The sequence below is a fragment of the Bos taurus genome, chromosome 1, assembly GCF_002263795.3.
Source record: "Bos taurus isolate L1 Dominette 01449 registration number 42190680 breed Hereford chromosome 1, ARS-UCD2.0, whole genome shotgun sequence".
NCBI lineage: Eukaryota > Metazoa > Chordata > Mammalia > Artiodactyla > Bovidae > Bos > Bos taurus.
This window is the reverse complement of record NC_037328.1, coordinates 117,250,657-117,269,700: the sequence shown is the minus strand read 5'-3', so window position 1 is coordinate 117,269,700 and position 19,044 is coordinate 117,250,657. Positions and strand designations below refer to the sequence as shown.

Genomic DNA, 19,044 nt, shown 5'->3' with positions numbered 1-19,044 from the left:
TATCCAGGGGCTTCCCAGATGACTCAGGGTAAAGAATCCATCTGCCAATGCAGGAGACATGGGTTTGATGCTTGGGTCAGGAAGATTCTCTGGAGAAGGAAATGGCAACCCAGTCCAGTAATCTTGCCTGGAAAATCCCATGGATAGAGGAGCCTGGCCGCCTACAGTCCATGGGGTCGCAAAGAGCTGGACCTGACTGAGCACACACCCATTATTTACATTCAGCTTATAAAGAAATTAAGCAATCATAGCACTGATGGAAAGAATGTCTCCTGTGTGCTCACAGGATGGTTTGCACCCACAGCCAACTACAATAGCCAGCCTACCAGGAATAGCCCCCGCTTCAATCCCATTTACTATTTTAATGACAAGAACTTGCTAATGTGGGCACTTTGAAATGTAACCTTGGAAAGGAATGCTCTTCATACCAGGAAATCTTTGAGAAGGCTTGAGTTCTTGCCATAACTAAAAATCTAATGATTTATTACTGATGACTTCATCCCCAAATGAAAGCTAGCTCCCTCCTTCTGTAATCCCCAGGGAGAATCACACTGAGGAGAGAGGAATTTGGAAATAACATGAAGGAAAGAGACTTCAGTTTTTCTTTTGAATAAAAATGAGGAACCCGTTTATATGAGCATAAAGGATACGACTTCCAGACCCTGAAGTAAGGGTTCTGTGTCTCCAAAAATACCAATAGCAACTGCAGAGAGTTCATAGAGACAAAAGAAAAAACATACTGCTTATGGGAGTGTTTTGGGTGGGGTTTCTGAATAAGGAACATAAAATGGTCTTCCCCAAGTTAGGCTTTTGTGTCCCCATAGTACTGATGCTTCAGACTTCATTGTACATCTTGGCTTCCTCTTTAGAAAAAGGGAATAGATCCATTCCAATTGATGGTGGCATCTCTCCACTTGGTTCTGATCACCATCTCCAGTGGGGAAAACCGTCTTCCTGGTCTGTGTTCATCTTCGTGTTGGACGCTTTCCCAGTGATGGGAGTGAGTGTCTGAGGAAGGAATAGCCAACATTTAGACCCCAGCATTTGATAGTATATTGAAAAGCAGAGACATTACTTTGCCAACAAAGGTCCATCTAGTCAAGGCTATGGTTTTTCCAGTGGTCATGTATGGATGCGAGAGTTGGACTGTGAAGAAAGCTGAGCACCGAAGAATTGATGCTTTTGAACTGTGGTGTTGGAGAAGACTCTTGAGAGTCCCTTGGACTGCAAGGAGATCTAACCAGTCCATTCTGAAGGAGATCAGCCCTGGGATTTCTTTGGAAGGAATGATGCTAAAGCTGAAACTCCAGTACTTTGGCCACCTCATGTGAAGAGTTGACTCATTGGAAAAGACTCTGATGCTGGGAGGGATTGGGGGCAGGAGGAGAAGGGGACGACAGAGGATGAGATGTCTGGATGGCATCACTGACTCGATGAACGTGAGTCTGAGTGAACTCCAGGAGTTGGTGATGGACAGGGAGGCCTGGCGTGCTGCGATTCATGGGGTTGCAAAGAGTCGGACACGACTGAGCGACTGAACTGAACTGAACTATGTATACCATTTCAGAAGAAGCCAGGAAGGAAGGAAAATAGGATGAGTGGGCAGGAGTTGGGCTCAGCAAGCTGTGTTCCTAGAAGTGAGTGAGCTGATGGGGATTCAAGTGGATGGTGTGTACATATGCCCCACACAAGACATGTCCATGATAGTCTGGGTTGTTGTAGATTTTGAAAACTCAGTATTGATGTCATGTAATGGTGTGGTCCCGCACCGTGATGGAACACATAGAGTTAGATGTATCAATAAATCACTGAATGTTGTCAGGAAAAAATAAGAAAGAGAGAGCTTCTCAATGCTAAGAGTACATTTGCATTTGGGGGTGAAGTGCGAGTATTCTCGTGAGGTGGTCTAGAACTGAGTTCAAGGCCCAAGTTTGTCGCAGATGACCTTTGGGAAGGTACTTAGTATCTCTCAACCTCATCCATTAGAAATCATTTTTTGGCCACTTCAGTTTCCTCTGTGTAAAATAAGCATCATAGTGTCTACTTTAGATGACTGTTAGGAGGATTTAATGGAATAATGTATGTAAGGCTTTCAACACAGTGCCTGGAACACAATGCTTGCTATGTGTGTGAGCTAAAAAAAAAAAAAAAAAAAAATCCCAGTGCTTTCCTCAAAGAAGAGAGTAAAGTAGAAGCAATAATAGTAGAAAAGTAGAAACAATAAATATCTTAAGAAATGTATTGGCAATATCCCACTAAATGAAATGGGTGTGTATATATATAATATACATTTTTCTGGGGTCATATATATATATATACACACACACACACACACACACACACACACACGCACACATATATATATATGTATGTATTGGGCTTGCCTGGTGGCTCAGATGGTAAAGAATCCACCTGCAATGAGGGAGACCTGGGTTCGATCCCTGGGTTGGGAAGATGCCCTGAAGGAGGGCATGGCAACTCACTTCAGTATTCTTGCCTGGAGAATCCCATGGACAGAGGAGCCTGGCAGACTACAGTCTATGAGGTTGCAAAGAATTGGACATGACTGAGAGACTAAGCACATGTATGTGTATACACATACACACAAATATAAATTTCTCATAATTAAAGAAAAAGAATTAGGAGCTACATAGACAAAGCAGTCACTAAAACACTCTTCTAGATGCAGTCATAATAATGAAAAGTTGCCTAAAGCCAGACCTGTGATACTAAAGGCAAAGAGTCAGACACCAAATCAGCAAGGCTCCATGCATGGTGCCTTGGTAGCAAATACGGGCTCCTGGTTTCATCATGTTTATTCCCTTGTCCAAAAGGCTAGTGTTTTAAGACAGCTTAAGGTTAATCTTTTTTCTTCGTGTTTTGTTTTTTTTTTTAAACATGGTGGGAATTGGAATGAAATGGCTTATATGATCACACTGGAACCTCTGCCAAGACTGTGCCTTCTTGCTTTCCTAGTGTCTGGTATATGCCTGGTGCTTAGTAGGCCTCAAAAATGCTTTTTGAACTGATCTGAATACAAATGCACTCTCAGTTTAGTTACTGTGTTCTGGGATGATCAGTCATCTGATACTCTATCTTGGGATTAGAATTCATCAGTTGGAACCCCAAGATTACAATGCTTAGGTTAGACCCATGACGTTGAAGCCTAGGTTTCATTTTAGAGATCAGGCCTCCACATCTTCCTGCAGAGCTAGCCCAAGCGTCCACACAGCTGTAAACCAGCACAGCCTCGGCTCTCTGAGCACATTAAGCTGAGAGCACTGGGGTCTGGAGTGCTTACCTATGGTAAGGTGCGCAGGCTTTTTCTGTGCAGGCTGGCCACTGTAGAAGTACAGATCAAAGAGGCGCTCCACTTTCCAGTCTGATAAGAGCTGCCTGTTTGTGCTAAACAGGACACTGTAATTTCCGTTGATGTTGCACAGCCAGACAGGTAACTTGGGAGTCTTCAGCATGCTGCCCACCTGCAAGAGGAGAGAGGACCGCAGATGAACATTAGATTTGGCTGCCTACGAGAGAACACATGTCACCAGGATCAAAAAGCAGCTCGGGGACTTCTCTGGTGGTCCGGTGGTTAAGACTTTGCCTTCCAATGCAGGGGGTGTGGGTTTGATCCCTGGTAAGGGGGAGCTAAGATCCCACATGCCTCATAGCCAAAAAACAAAAACATAAAAACCAGAAGTAGTATTGTGACAAATTCAATAAAGGCTTAAAAAAATTTTTTTTTAAAGCAGCTCAGAGACTTGGCATTGCGCTTATAGCTGGGCAGGGCACTGTGCATGGAGGAAGATTTCAAACAAAGGCTTTCTTGTAAATGAATTTGCATTTATGAATGATGTGGTGGTGATGTTCCAGTTTTTCTCTTCATGGATTTTATTTTAAAACATTTTGAGGGTGGGCTTATGGAGCTGGTGGAACCATCTCAGTTTGGTTTGTTAGTGAGGTGGAGAATAAGTAGACCGAAATAGAAGTGTAGGAATGGAATATGAGAACTTGAACTGGTCTTTTTGTTGACTAGTGTACTTATTTCTGTTCCCAAGATAGGACAGTATTTCATTCAGCAGGTGGTCATTCTGGCAGCACTAACCATTTAGATCCTAGGAAAAAGAGCCTAGAATATGGAAAGAGAGGATATTTTGAATACAGAAAAAAGCTTCTGGGAAATGAGTGGAAAGCACACAAACACTCTCACAGATGTACACATAACTGCGTGTTAATATGTAGATCAATTGTGAAGATGTACTTACAGCTGAATGTACTAGTTCAGTATTACGCATAATATTAAGTTCACTGTTTTTAAAAATTATTTGTTTTTGGTTGTGCTGGATTTTTGTTGCTGCATGGGCTTCACCCCAGTTGCGGCAGGTGTGGGCTCCTGTCTAGTTGTGATGCATGTCTTCTCTTTGTGGTGGCTTCTCATGGAGCAGAGGCTATCGGGGACATGAGCTTCAGTGGTCGCAGCCCCTGGACTCTAGAGCACAGGCTCAATAGTTGTGGTGCACGGGCTTAGTTGTTCTGTGGCATGTGGGGTCTTTCTAGATCAAGGGTCAAACCTGTATCTCCTGCATAGGCAGGTGGATTCTTTCCAGTGAGTCACCAGGGAAGCCTAAGTTCAATGTCTTAATCAGCTTGTTTTCTGGTTTTTCCAGGCAATCCAGGCCTTGAATTCTCAGGCCAGTGAATTAGATTCACCAAAGCACCACTCAGGAAGGCTCACTAGTAAAGGATCCTGCATACTCCAGTAACCCCTGAGGTTCGTTGTTGCTGTTCAGTCACTAAGTCATGTCCAATTCTTTGCGACCCCATGGACTGCAGCACGCCAGACTTCCCTGTCCTTCACTATCTCCCAGTTTGCTCAAACTCATGTCCATCGAATCAGTGATACTACCTAAACATATCATGCTCTGTCATTGGCTTCTCCTCTTGCCCTCAATCTTTCCCAGCATCAGGGTCTTTTCCAATGAGTCAGCTCTTTGCATGGCCAAAGTATTGGAGCTTCAGGATCAGTTCTTCCAATGAATATTCAGGGTTGATTTCCTTTGGGATTGACTGGTTTGATCTCTTTGCAGTCCAAACACATGAGGGAATCAGGATTATAGTGTTTTTCTTGATGATATCTCCCATTTTGTTTAAAGAGGCAGGGAAGCACAAATTTTTTTAATGCCATTGAAACTCATTAATGTTTTTTAAAAAACATTAAAAAAAAACATGTAAAGAGATTAACGTGAGCTACATGGAAACCCCCATCATTTCCCAAGATGCTAGGGAGAGCTCTGGACCCTCAGCTGTGGCATATCTTCCCATAACAGAAGGATTCAATTCTGTTTCTTTTCTTCTTGGTCCTCAGAGTTGTACTGTGTGTTCAGGAACAAATTCTGTTGCATGGAAAATCCAGTTTTGAAAAAAAATGACTGCGTGTTTTGTCAACCCAAGTATTAAAGGCTAGTAACTTGACATTTTGATTTCTCAATCATTCTATTCAAATCCCTTCTTTCTCCTAGAGTTGAAATTCTTCAGTTGTGGGTGAATCAGAGGTGCTTTTGTGTTTAAACTTTACTCTTCAGCTACTGGAGAAAAATTATACTACTGTGTTTAAAAGAAATGACCTAGGTTTTAGCTGATAGTTGAAAAAAGGGGTGTAGGCCCAGCACCCCAGTCTGGACATGCTCATAGTGGGCATGCTCATCTGCTCACATCAACACCAGCCCTCCCTGGACTGAGTATAACATGAGTATAATACACCAAACTTGGGGCAAGTCACCCACTGGCTACATTGGAAATAAAACACAGAGGATGTGCCATTGAAGCAACCCCATGTATTTACATCCCAGAGTCCACCCCCTACATTCCAAAGAACATCGTCACCATTCACTAGTTATAAAATAAGCTCTTTCTTAGGCCTTCTTGTGATAGTACTAAGGTTATGTATAATCAAAATACGATCCTCAGGACTTGGAATTATTAAGTTTGAAAATATGGATAAACTAATTAGGAAACTGAGGGCTGTTTGTAATAAAGTGCCACTGCATTTTAACTCCAGATGCATATTCTGGCTGATTTTAAATCAGTGAAAGTTCCTGTAAATGATGTGTGGGTGGATGTAATTGACTGTAGACATACATGATATTGTTTCACAAAATCTTTGTGACGTTGGCAAAATTCAACTGGAGCTCAGATTCATACTCTGTAAGGTGTGGCCACTGCACTGTTGTGATTTTATGCAACAATGCAACAGTTTTCTCTCCTGAACTCAAAGCTACTCATGATCTTATTAAAGTAGGAGGAAAACGAAGGAGTCATAAATATAGCAATCTCCAGCACTCAAAGTGACCATTCAGAGACCCTACACTGAGTAGGCAGAGTCCCACTTGCCCTGAGAGATTCTGGTCAAGAGAAATATGTCTGTCACAGCACTTTAGGTTTTAACTCCAAGAGGTGAGCCTCAGGTTACAGCTTAGAACATGCTTGGTTTAAAGGGAGTTCTGCAGAACCAAAACTGAGTACCTCCCAACTGAACCCAGTCAAATATCAAAGCCCTTTCCTCAGTGCACCATGGAATCTGTTTGACTGGCATCTTCAGTTAAGAATTTGTATTGCTTTGGGATAGACACAATTTATCAGCTAACCTCCCCATGAAAGAGAATTCTAAGTATGTTTTACTGGTGAGATGTCATCAATGCAGAATTTGTGCATGTTGCCTCATGTTGCCATGGTAAAAAGGAAATTAAATTGTGATAGAGTGGTGCTATAAATAAAATACCTTTCTCCTTAAATTCACTCATTGTGTAATAAGCCCAGTCAGTTCAGCCTTCCATGCGGCAATCAAACCTTCCATAGCAGGTGTCATTGAAGGTAAAGTTACAAAGATAGGAAGAAGGGACAAATTCTAAGCACCAGAGAGTGAGGATCCATCTGTCCGTGTGGTGGCTTAAGTGGTAAAGAATCCGCCTGCCAATGCAGGAGACCTGATTCGATCCTTGAGTCAGGGAAGAGGAGCCTGGAAAATCCCATACACAGAGGAACCTGGCGAGCTACAGTCCATGGGGTTGCAAGAAGTCGGACCTGACAGTGACTGAGCACTGAGACTGAGCCATAGGCCGGCTCCAGAACAACGGCTCTTGGAATGCGCCTCTGCATAAGGAGCTTGATGTGGAAGTCCCAGGGCCCCCATCCGGCGATCTGATTGGGAGAAAGTTGTGGAAATGTGCTTTCTTCGCTGATTCCTGGTGACAACTCACATGCGTGGCTCTTCACAGTCTGGCTCTCATCTCTGCCACCCGGAGCACGAGTTGATGTAATTTCTCTTAGCCAGTTTGCAGGGGTGTTGTCATGTTTTCCAGGCGCTACCCCAGCGACTCAGGGGTAGAGAACAGTGGGTGGAGCTTCATCTGGTACTTTGAGTGTTGGATTTCTTCCTGTCAGTCTCTTTAAAGGGAAAAATGTAAAGAGGGAAGAAGGTAGGACTCAGATGGTGATGTGCTCTGCCAGGGTTGTCGGGGGAATAATTCCAGCAAGACCTAAATGGCTTCCGTTCCTTCTAAAAATCAGAGTTGATTTTTCTTCTCGGTGGCAGGTGCGAAGATAATGTGAACCTCCTGAGGTTTTCCAGATGGTGTTAGACTCAAACTACTTTATGTTCTCACTTAGGTATTGGAACCACACACTCAAACCTGTATCTTCAAATAGAAAAGTGATGGGAGGCTTCAAAACAGTGCCTCTTCTTGCGGGGAGCTGGCTGTGTGCTGCAGGAACTGTCAGTCTGGTGGGTTCTGGGGGGCTTGCATGTCATCTAATGAGAGCTCCTTTTTTTGTTTTTTTTTTTAATCTCACCTACTGGGCTGTGACATTGGGACTGAAAGACGTGCGTTTTTGCAATCTCTGCAATTTTATCACTGAGTTAGAAGAGATTCACTTAGGGAAGACAGATGCAGTGGCGGATGAGGGGGTTTCACAGCGACAGCAGGTTCTGCCAAGCAGCACATTGATTTTCTTTTGAACTCAGAAAACTTCTTATATTAGGTTTCTCTTACCAATGCTTACATATAATCTTCCAATTTAGAACGCCCACCCGAGGCAGGGACTCGAGGCAGGAGTCCCTAAATACCCCAAAAAATGCTTATGTGCGAGCTAAGTCACTTCAGTCATATCCGACTCTTTCTGACCATGTGGACTTTAGCCCACCATGCTCCTCTGTCCATGGGATTCTCCAGACAAGAATACTGGAGTGGGTTGCCATGCCCTTCTTCAGAGGATCTTCCCGACCCAGGGATTGAACCTGCGTCTCTTATGTCTCCTGCATTAGCAGGCGGGTTCTTACCACTTAGCACCAATACCTATATGCATTTGGCATATCCATGTGCAGAGTCACCATGCCTCAGAGCAGAAAGGGAAGGGAGTGACTGTGAGGTCCTCAATCCAGTGATGCTTAAAGCACTGCCCTTGAACCACATCTGGTTCTTTTTTGAGCAAACAGCTGTGCTGCAAGAAGTCTTATGATTGAAGGTTATGAAATATTAGATATCTGTATGCACTGCCATCAGATGAGTCTTCTGGTTAGCACATCTCTGAGCACCACTGAGCTTGTCCTCCTAGCATATAGTGACAGACACAGTCCGCCAAACACACAGATACTTGAAAGGGTGTGTGCCACCAGTACTTGCGGATCACAATCAACTCACACTCACCACTGCTTTAACCTAGTAGTCAGTGGATAAAGTTTTAGATATTGAGTACAACCACCATGCATTGTAAGACCGAGCCATGATTTTGCCATTATCTAACCATTTGCAGTTCAGCATTAGAGGATCTGTAATTTGTTGTTTGGTCACTTAGTCGTGTCCGACTCTTTGCGACCCCATGGACTGCAGCATGCCAGACTTCCCTGTCCTTCACGATCTCCCAGAGTTTTCTCAAACTCATGTCCATTGAGTCAATGATGCCATCCAACCATCTCATCCTCTGTCCCCCCCTTCTCCTCCTGTCCCTGGTCTTTACTTTGGCCACCTGATGCAGAGAGCTGACTCATTGGAAAAGACCCTGATGCTGAGGAGATTGAGGGCAGGATCTGTAATAGATCTTATATAATACAAATATACATGTCTATGTCAATATGTTGATGTGATTGATTACAGAAACACCTCTGAAAGATATCTTACCCAGAACAAATGTTTTGTATTTACCACTTTATCAGAAACAAGTAGAGATGATCATGACAGGCAGTGGGCTGAAAGTGCCTTGGAACACATATAGATCTGGGCTCAGAATCCTGGCCCTGACACCTCCTTAGTTGGTGGCCTTCTTACACTTTCTCAGTCTGGGATGTCTCATCTCTGAAACAAACAGCTAGTGGGAAGCTACTGTGTAGTTCAGGGAGCTCAGCCCTCTGCGATGACCTAGAGGGGTGGGATGGGGGCAGGGGAGGAAAGGTCAAGGGGGAGGGGAAATATGTACATATATGGCTGTTTCACTTCATTGTACAACACTGTAAAGCAACTATACTCCCAATAAAAAGAAATAGAATGAATGATCACACAACAGCCCCTGTACTTGAACTAACACTGATTGTAACTCTGAGTGGAAATGAGGGTTAAATGAAAGAAGATATCATTACCAGTGACTTGGAGAGAGCCCAGCACACAGTATGTGCTCTGCACAAGTGGCTGTTAGACTATAATGACTAAATGAGCTTTAAAAAATACCGTCTTCAGGAGTGATTGAGCTTTAAAAAATACTTTAATTGCCAGCTTCGGAAGTGATGGGAAAATATAAAATTCTTATAGATATAAAATCATTATCTACAAAAATTATTTTGATACTATTTGGTGAGTTATAGATTGCTTTTTTCCCAGAATATAATGAGCTGCTATAGAAAGAATAAAAAAGCATCTTCAGGTTAAATAAACTTTATATGTATGTATGTAGATGCCTAACAGAGTCATATATCTCAGCAGTTCAAGTAAAACTACCTGCCAGCCTGTATTTGCTCTTTAATACATTTGTTCTGAAACCAAACTTCAAGTGCATGTCAGAGACAACATAATAAACATCCTCTGGGTTTCAAGCCATTAGTGTACAATTTCAGGCAATTTTCACTGAGGGCAGGATTCATAGGCATCTCCCTGGGGAGAGAACACTGACTCTAAGAAGGGAAAATGAAAAGCCACATTAGTCACTTTTTGAAAAGATGGAAGCTTTGTAGATGTGATTTTTATGTAGATTTTAAAGCTAACCCAGTGTCTCACCATCCTTTGCCCTACTTCCAGTTTGTGAGCAGGCATCTGGATGGTGGTCCTGAGGTCGGCTACATTTTGCCCTCTTCCCAGCAAGAAAGCTTTTGCTTTTTTTTTTTTTTTAAACCTTAGACCTTGGCCTCTTGATGGAATTTAAGGTCCCAACAAATATCCACTTTATTACTGGAGGATATTTTAGGCTCTGCAGGTAATTTTCTTTAGAGCATGACTTAGCAGTGCTGTTGGTCCGAGCTGACTTGTATTGAAAGGTATGTGATCCGCGGAAAATGGTAGCACTGGATTGCCATGAATTCTTGCTTCTCTGAAGCTCTCTCTCTTTTTCTCTCAATCTCACTTTCTTTGGGGCTGGGGTGCATAGCCTTTGATACAGTCCCTTTTCTCAGAGAAGCTTAGTCACAAGCTGCTGTTTAATTTTAAGGTTTAGCAAATGCATGTTTAACTTTAAAGTTTGAAACTTGCCCCTAACACCTTGGTAAAAAGGAATGGAAAGCTGTCAACATTTCTCATACTTGAAGGAAATATCAGTATTGAAAGAAGATACTCTTTGTTGTAATTTCACTTGAAATGATAGTTTTCTAATTCTGTATACCATGGATTTAATCAGTTAAGTCTAACGAGATTCTCCCCCACACACACCTTTTTTAGAGCAGTGATTCAGTTGGGACAGTTTTGTCCTCTGGGGAACATTTGGCAATATCTGGAGATATTTTTGGTTGTCACATGGGGTGGGGCAGTACTACTGGGATTTAGTGAGTAAAAGCCAGGATGGTGCTGAATATCCCATAATGCACAGGCCAGCCCCCACCGCAAAGAATTATCCATTCCAAAGTATTAGTAGTGCTGAGGTTAAGCAGCCTTTCTCTAGAACAGAGATTTCTAACTCTGGATGCACCTGAGGGGTTGCAAGGTAAAAAGCTTTGATTACCAGATGGTCTCCAGGCCAGATAAACCAGAGTCATTGGATAGGACCAGCTGTACAATTTGTGGGGTCCAGTACAAAATGAAAAACTGGAGGCCTTTGTTCAGAAAATGTTAAGAATTTTAAGGCAGTGACAGCCGAGCCTTCTAAGTGTGTGGCTGTGTGTTCACACAGGTCCTACACACATATAGCTGACACTGTTCTGGAGGATGACCTGAGCACTGGTAATTTTAGACGCTCCCTATGAGTAACAGATGAATCAACAAAGACAATAGACAGATGGCAAATAAGCATATGCTTATTATCAGGGCAATGCAAATAAACAATGTGGTACTTATTAGAGTGGCTGAAATCCAGAACACTGACGACACTAAATGCTGGCAAGGATGCAGAGCAACAGGAACGCTCACCCATTGTCGGTGGGAATGTAAAATGGTACAGCCACCTTGGGAGGTAGTTTGGCAGCTTCTTATAAAACTAAACATACTCTTACCATGTGATCCAGCAATTGCCCCCCTCTTGATATTTACCCAAAAGAGCTGAAAACTTATGTCCACACAGAAACCTGCACATGATGTTTATAGCAACATTATTCACGATTGCCAAAATGTGGTAGCAACCAAAGGATCTTTTATAAGTTAATGGCTAAATAAACCATGACATATCAGTGGAATAATATTTGTTCACAGAAATATTATTCACAGTATTCCAATGGAATATTATGCAGTGCTGTAAAGAAATGAGGTATCAAGCTATGAAAATATATGGAGAAAATATAAAGGCATATTATTAAGTGAAATAAGCCGATCCAAAAATGCTACATACTATAATTCCAACTATATATTAATAACACTCTGGAAAAGGCAGAACTATGGAGACAGGAAAAAGATCCATCATTGAGGGAGATGGAGGGTTGACTTGGCAGAGCGCAGAGGACTTTTAGGGCAGTGAAACCACTCTGTATGATGCTATAATGGTGAATACATGTCATTATACATTTGTCCAAACCCAAGAGCGAACCATAACATAAACTATGGACTTAGTTCATGTCAGTGTAGGTTCATCAGCTGTAACAAATGTACCACTCTGGTGGAGGATACTGATAATGTGGAAGCCATGCATGTGTAAGGACAGGGAATTTGTGAAAACCTTTGTGCTTTCCACCCAATTTTGCTGTAAACCTAAAACTGCTTTCAGCTCAGTTCAGTCGCTCAGTCATGTCCAACTCTTTGCGACCCCATGGACTGCAGCACACCAGGCCTCCCTGTCCATGACCAACTCCTGGAGTTTACTCAAACTCAGGCCCATTGAGTCGGTGATGCCATCCAACCATCTCATCCCCTGTCGTCCCCTTCAATCAGGCGTCTCCTCCCACCTTCAATCTTTCCCAGCATCAGGGTCTTTTCAAATGAGTCATCTCTTCGCATCAGGTGGCCAAAGTATTGGAGCTTCAGCTTCACCATCAGTACTTCCAATGAATATTCAGGACTGATTTCCTTTAGGATGGACTGGTTGGATCTCCTTACAGTCTAAGGGACTCTGAAGAGTCTTCTCCAAAAACTGCTTTAACTGACCTAAAACTGGTTACCTATTTATTTAAAATGTGTTAGAAAGAAATAGTGTATCAAGTCCATTGCTTATATTACTGCTATAGGAAATGTATATTTGTATGTGAAAGTCGCTTTGTCCTGTCCCACTCTTTGCAGCCCCATGGACTCCAGGCCAGAATACTGGAGTGGGTAGCCTTTCCCTTCTCCAGGGAATCTTTCTAACCCAGGAATCTAACCCAGGTCTCTCTCATTGCAGGAAGATTCTTTACCAGCTGAGCTACCAGGGAAGCCTGCTATAGCAAAGGTTAGATTCAAATTTTAAAAGTGAGTTCATTTAAAGGAAAATATTAAGCAAATAATAACAGAGGTGGTGTGAAGATATGACAAAGCTTGTGAATTACCTACTCAGATGACAGAACTATGAGAAACACTGTTTTAAATCTTTGTAGTTTGTAGTGAGGATATGGTGAAATAATATTGTGAAAGAACTTTATAATAACAGAGAAAGCACTAAAGTTGTGGTTTTTGTACCTCACTCCTTGAAACTTGCCCCCAGTGTAGCCTACCAGACTGAGTCTTGTCCTATTCCTGGGTTCTAATAGATACAGAGTGCTTAACCAAGGACATGAAGTGACCTTGTGCAGTTGAAAGAAAACTATGGATAATGAAATCTATAAGTCCCCTATTTTTGGCTTAGTTTTCCTTGTTATTATATACATCAAATTCTAAGATGAATTCCCAAATTATCAGGGACAAGCAATTAGGAATTTTATAGTAGTAACAGAGCCATTCTCTGTTTAGGACATATTCAAAGTACAGTTTTTCAGTTTCATATAGTGGAAATGTTTGCATCCATTAAATATGACGAAGGACACATATCCATTGACATATAAGGACATTTGTATTACATGAGAAAGACAGGGTTCAGAAGAAGTAGAATAGGACATATTTATATGAGAAGGAGAAGGAAGCATTTCTGAGAGAACTGACCGTGGGTGACGGATTGGGTTGATTTGTTTTAGTTTACCTGTCACTTCTCATTTTTTCTTTTTTTCAAACTGAAGTGTAGTTGATTTACAATGTTATGTTAGTTTCTGTTGTCATTTTTCTATGATGGACTAGATTTCAAACTCAAGGAATACTTAGCAAACTTTGAAGACACACTTGTACAAAAAAGATGCAGTCATTCTGTGATAGTCAGATGCCACGTTCCCAACATCAGATATGATTTGTGTGTGTTGTGATGTGCTGATTTCATGAATAACACGTTGTAGCTGGACCCAACAGTAGAGGAAAGCCAGATGAAGCAATAGATATAAAAAGACCTTATAAAGTGTAAAGTCCTGTACATGTGAAAGAGACTTTGAGCCTGAACCAGCAGAGTGAAGGACAGGACAGGCTCTGAGCAGTGGGGCTATTTGGCGCTGACAGACCGTGAACCTGGGAGGGTTTGTCACCATCATATTGAATTCCATCCCAGTTAGTTTCAGGATTGCTCCAGAGAAGCATTGCTTCTCACAGAACCTCCTTGCCATCCCTAGGTTTTAGGATGAACTTTTTGGGAAAATATCACAGAAGCATCTTTGATTTGTGGTTTGGGTGGGTGTACTTGCTTCCTCACTCTCTTTACCAGTTGTTTTTGCAGAATCACATCTTACTCAATTCTCTGGTTGTGCTTTTCAACAGCACAGTCTACATTCTGGTTGTCAGAGGTTATAAATCCTCAGAGCTGGAAAGTGTTTTGAGAGGCATTTCATAAGTGAGATTCCCTTTTATTTGCAGTGATTTTTAAAGCTCTGAGTAATAGATACAATATATGCATTCATATTTGCATAAATAAAGGGTTGGGAAGATACTCATTGTCAGCTGACAGTATCGACTTCTGATGAGTGGAGATGCTAGGGGACTTTATTTGTATACTTCAAGTATTGTTTTAAAAAACAATTTGCATATTACTTGTATCACCTATACTCTATATACATAAAAATTGATAAGGCAAAATATAAAGCAAGACTTGTGTATTTCCATTTAGACCCTGAAAAATCTCTGTGTGTGTCTGTATGTGCATGTGAGAGGCATGCAGTAAAGTAGTAAAGGAAAAAGTAAGCTCAGGTTTGAATTAGGACTTCCCAGACGGAGCTAGTGGTAAAGAATCCAACTGCTAGTGCAGGAGACGTGGGTTTGATCCTTGGGTCGGGAAGATCCCCTGGAGGAGAAAATGGCAACCCACTCCAGTATTCCTGCCTGGAGAATCCCATGGACAGAGGAGCTTGACGGGTTACAGCCCACGGGGTTTCAAAGAACTGGACACAACTGAGTACAGACACATGCAATCTAGAGACTTAACAAAATGTCCAAATAGTGCCACTGGTGGTGTGGTTGAGAACTGGAACACACTTACCTGTGAAAGTCTGTCATCGTCTGAAGTGCCCTTCCCCCACTGCAAATAGCCGATGTCACTGCGGGTCGGGACCCCATGTAATATTTCTTGAGACTTTCCTTTCTGACAGCCGTTAAAGGTGTGTGGACTTGCTCTTCCAGTTAAAATCAGGTTCAAAACTGCCTAGATGACATATTTTACAAATATGTGTAAAGATAACCTTGACACAAGGACTTAATTTTTTTATTTTCATAATCGCAAAGATTACCATTTTTAGTGAAAAGAATGAAATCCCACAGTATATAATTCTGGAAAAACATATGTTATAAATATTTGGTAGAGTTAAAATAGGAGTTTATTAATTTTTTTCTTGAGCCATGCCCCATAACTCCCTACAGACCCTTAATATTTTCTTAAACTTTGGTTTCTATAATTGTGATTTAAGATGCATGAAACTAAGATATTTTTATAGTGCTTCCCTTTCAGTTATGAGGGATTCCTGGCTGGAAGGGGGGGTCTTGTCAAGGTATTTTCTAACATTTCTAGACTTTCAGGGATGGCAGACTCTCAGAGGTAAGCTAGAAAGGACAGTAATGGAAAGTGGAAAAGTGAAAAGGGTGGGGAGGCATCTTAGTATTTCAAAGATAATTTGATCACCCTTCACTTAAGGAGAGAATATACTTAATTGAAAAAATAAAAGCCTCATTCAGATTCTACAATAAAAAGTAGTCTTAAAAAAAAATTAATAAAAAGGTAGTCTTACAACCCACCTGCCTGCACAGGAAACCTCCAGCATTTGGTTGTAGTAGGTGAGTGGTGGAGACGTCCAGCTCCTCCTGAAGCCTGCGGAATGGGAGGAACCATCAGCACTCAGAGACCATGACTGCTCCAGGGACCCACAGCCTTTCCTGCCTTCACCCGCAACACGGAGCAGCACCAACGTGAGCTCGTCTGGTCACTGTCCTTCCCATGTGCCTGGTGTGTTTCCGTCTGTCCCCTGGAAAGCTTCTAGGACTGGCGCTGTAGAGATGATTGGGGAAATTCTGATGCCATTGGGGGAAGCCAGTGAGAAGCGATGAGGGAGAAAGAAGAAGTGACAGACCTCACATGTGACAATCCTTCGGTATGGGCTCTGTGGGGATGCTGGACTCAGCAGAGAAACTGTTTGCTCTGAGTCTCAGGGATGCTTGGCTTAAGGTGGTGACTTGTGACCACTCCAGAGAGTTCTGGCCCAAGGCAGAGCTGAACAGCCTGTTTAAGGGGAAAACGCCAGCTTGGCATTAAGCCCGTTTCTTGGTTGTAGTTTCCACTGTTTCATCAGGGACCAGGGATCAGGGTTCTACCCAGGGCAATGTAATATCAAGGTGGAAAGTGGCTTCAGCTGTAACCCAGAGGGAGCTGCTGAGTATGTGAGCTGTATGTGTTCTTGGATGAACCTAGTCACAGGGTTGGAAGGTCAGGCGCTTCTGTGAATCAAACCTAAAGACATGGGTGAAGCATCAGATATAATTCAGGGCAGTGTTTTCTAAAGTATGGCTTGATGTTAGTTGATATAGATATGAGCATTTTAAAAGTTCCACATTTATATGTTTAATACATTTTTTCTTTAGCACAGCAAATAAATGATTTAGATCATATATATTAACATATTAATATTTGAAGGGTATTAAATTTAAGAAGAGGATATTTAAATGTGTATTGATTTTGAATTTTTCTTCTTTTCTTTTTTTGTCTGCACCATGGAGCATGTGGGATCTTAGTTCTCTCATCACAGATAGAACACTTGCCCCCTGGAGTGGAATCACAGTCTTAACCACTGGACTGCCAGGGAAATCCCAAATGTGTGTTGATTTAAGGAAATTGTTAAGCAAATAATAATACATCATAAAAGTATGATATGCAAATGCATAAGTTTCAGGAACACTGCTTCAAGGTTTGAAATTTTTCCTTTCTGGAAGCCCTGTGTTTCTCTCTCTCTCTGACTTGCAAAAGCTTATCCTTTTTTCAAGGTCCAGAAGAAGGTCTCCTTCTTCCATGAAGCCTTCCTTGACTACCCTATCTGTTGGGGACCCTTTCTCCTCTGGCATCCCTTAAGAGTCATTGTCTTTGCACATCATCTGACATACCAAGTACCATCTGGGACTTCCCCAGTCTCTGTATGTGTTTACCTGGATTTTGCCAAACTAGAACCTGAGAGGCAATCAGGGCCATATCCTGTTTTATTTGTATATCCCACAGTCCCAAGAACAGTGCTTTGCATTTCATGGGGACAAAATAAATATTTGTGGGTATATATTTTATTGTATATAGAAATCATGAATTGTTTTCATTTATGAAAGTTGTACAAATAAGCCTGAGTGATATCTGCCAATATTTATAACCACAAGAAGGAACCTCCCACAGTGCTAGAAAAGTAGATTTGCACTTTTCTGATGATATCCACTCTCCCATGAATATGGCCAAACCGACTATAGAAAAGGATGCATCAACAGAAGAGTGTCTATTAGAAAAAAAAATAGCTCTCATGTTTCCAATAAGGCATGAAAATACTTTCCAACACAGGAGAAGGTAGTTCATATGACCCCAAAGCTACAGGAAATACCTGTGCAAATATTTGTAGCATTTACCTTTCAAATGTTCTGGAGAAGATCAGGCTGTAAAGAAATAAGATGACGCCATGGCATCCTTCTCCTTTGAACTATTTGGAAAACAAAGGAAAAACACATTTGTCTAAATGCTGTGCATCTCTGTGTACCTGTGGGCCTGAATTCAAGGATTTACAGCCTGAGGGATTTTTTCTAGCTGATGAAAGGACAGTGGAAGCTGTCTCTGCTTCCCTAGGTCATCTCCTCTCAAATGCATCCTCTTGCCTTGCTTCAGGCCTGCCCGTGGCACCATCATTTTCTTGGTTTTCAATCTGTCTTTCTTTCTTCCACTTATATCACGTGACTCTCTTTGACTCATGGCTAAGACTTCGTGTATTTTCCCTCTCCGTTTTTCCAGCATCCATCCTAGCCCAGCCCTTCAGAGTTGCTCTGGATGGCCTTTATCTAGCCTCCCTCAGTCACTGCTTTCCTCCTCATTACCCTGTTAAACTCAAGGGGAGCAGAGTTTTCTAGAAATTGGAGTTACAGAAATCTGAATTCAAAACCAATTCTATTATACTAACTCCAACTCACTTTGAGTTTCAGTCTCATCTGTAATTGCAGATAAAAATACCTTTTCCCTAGGATTATTGCAGAAGTTGAAGGAAATAATGTACAGTGCCTACCTTAGTTTTGTTTTGTTTTTTTGTCATTGTTTAGTCACTCAATCATGTCCTACTCTTTGCGACCCCATGGACTGCAGCACGCCAGGATTCCTTATCCTTCACTATTTCCCAGAGTTTGCTCAAACTCATGTCCAATGAGTCAGTGATGCTATCCAATCATCTCATCCTCTGTCATCCCCTTCTCCTGCCTTCAATCTTTCCCAGCATCAGGGTCTTTTCAAATGAGTCAGCTCTTTGCATCAGGTGGCCAAAGGATTGGAGTTTCAGCTTCAGCATCAGTCCTTCCAATGAATATTCAGGACTGATTTCCTTTAGGATTGACTGGTTGGATCTCCTTGCAGTCCAAGGGACTCTCAAGAGTCTTCTCTAACACCACAGTTCAAAAGCATCAATTCTTCAGTGCTCAGCCTTCTTTATAGTCCACCTCTCACATCCATACATGACTACTGGAAAAACCATAGCCTTGACTAGATGGGCCTTTGTTGACCAAGTAATGTCTCTGCTTTTAATGTGCTATCTAGGTTGATCATAGCTTTTCTTCCAAGGATCAAGTGTCTTTTGATTTCATGGCTGCAGTCACCATCTGCAGTGATTTTGGAGCCCAAGAAAATAAAATCTCTCACTGTTTCCATTGTTTCCCTATTTATTTGCCCTGA

At 41.9% G+C, this 19,044-nt stretch overlaps 1 protein-coding gene across 1 annotated transcript in view; it reads right to left on the bottom strand.

The window, feature by feature from the left end:
• Window positions 1-508: 508 nt before the first annotated feature.
• Window positions 509-19,044, bottom strand: part of MINDY4B (MINDY family member 4B) — a 42,194-nt gene continuing 23,658 nt past the window's right edge. Inside the window, exons 8-12 of the mRNA XM_059888907.1 lie at window positions 17,745-17,815; window positions 15,888-15,960; window positions 15,139-15,300; window positions 3,302-3,482; window positions 509-1,008 (exon numbers count right to left, since the gene is read on the bottom strand). Coding sequence (XP_059744890.1) covers window positions 866-1,008; window positions 3,302-3,482; window positions 15,139-15,300; window positions 15,888-15,960; window positions 17,745-17,815 — 630 coding nt within the window. The 3' untranslated portion in view covers window positions 509-865. The remainder of the gene's footprint in view (window positions 1,009-3,301; window positions 3,483-15,138; window positions 15,301-15,887; window positions 15,961-17,744; window positions 17,816-19,044) is intronic.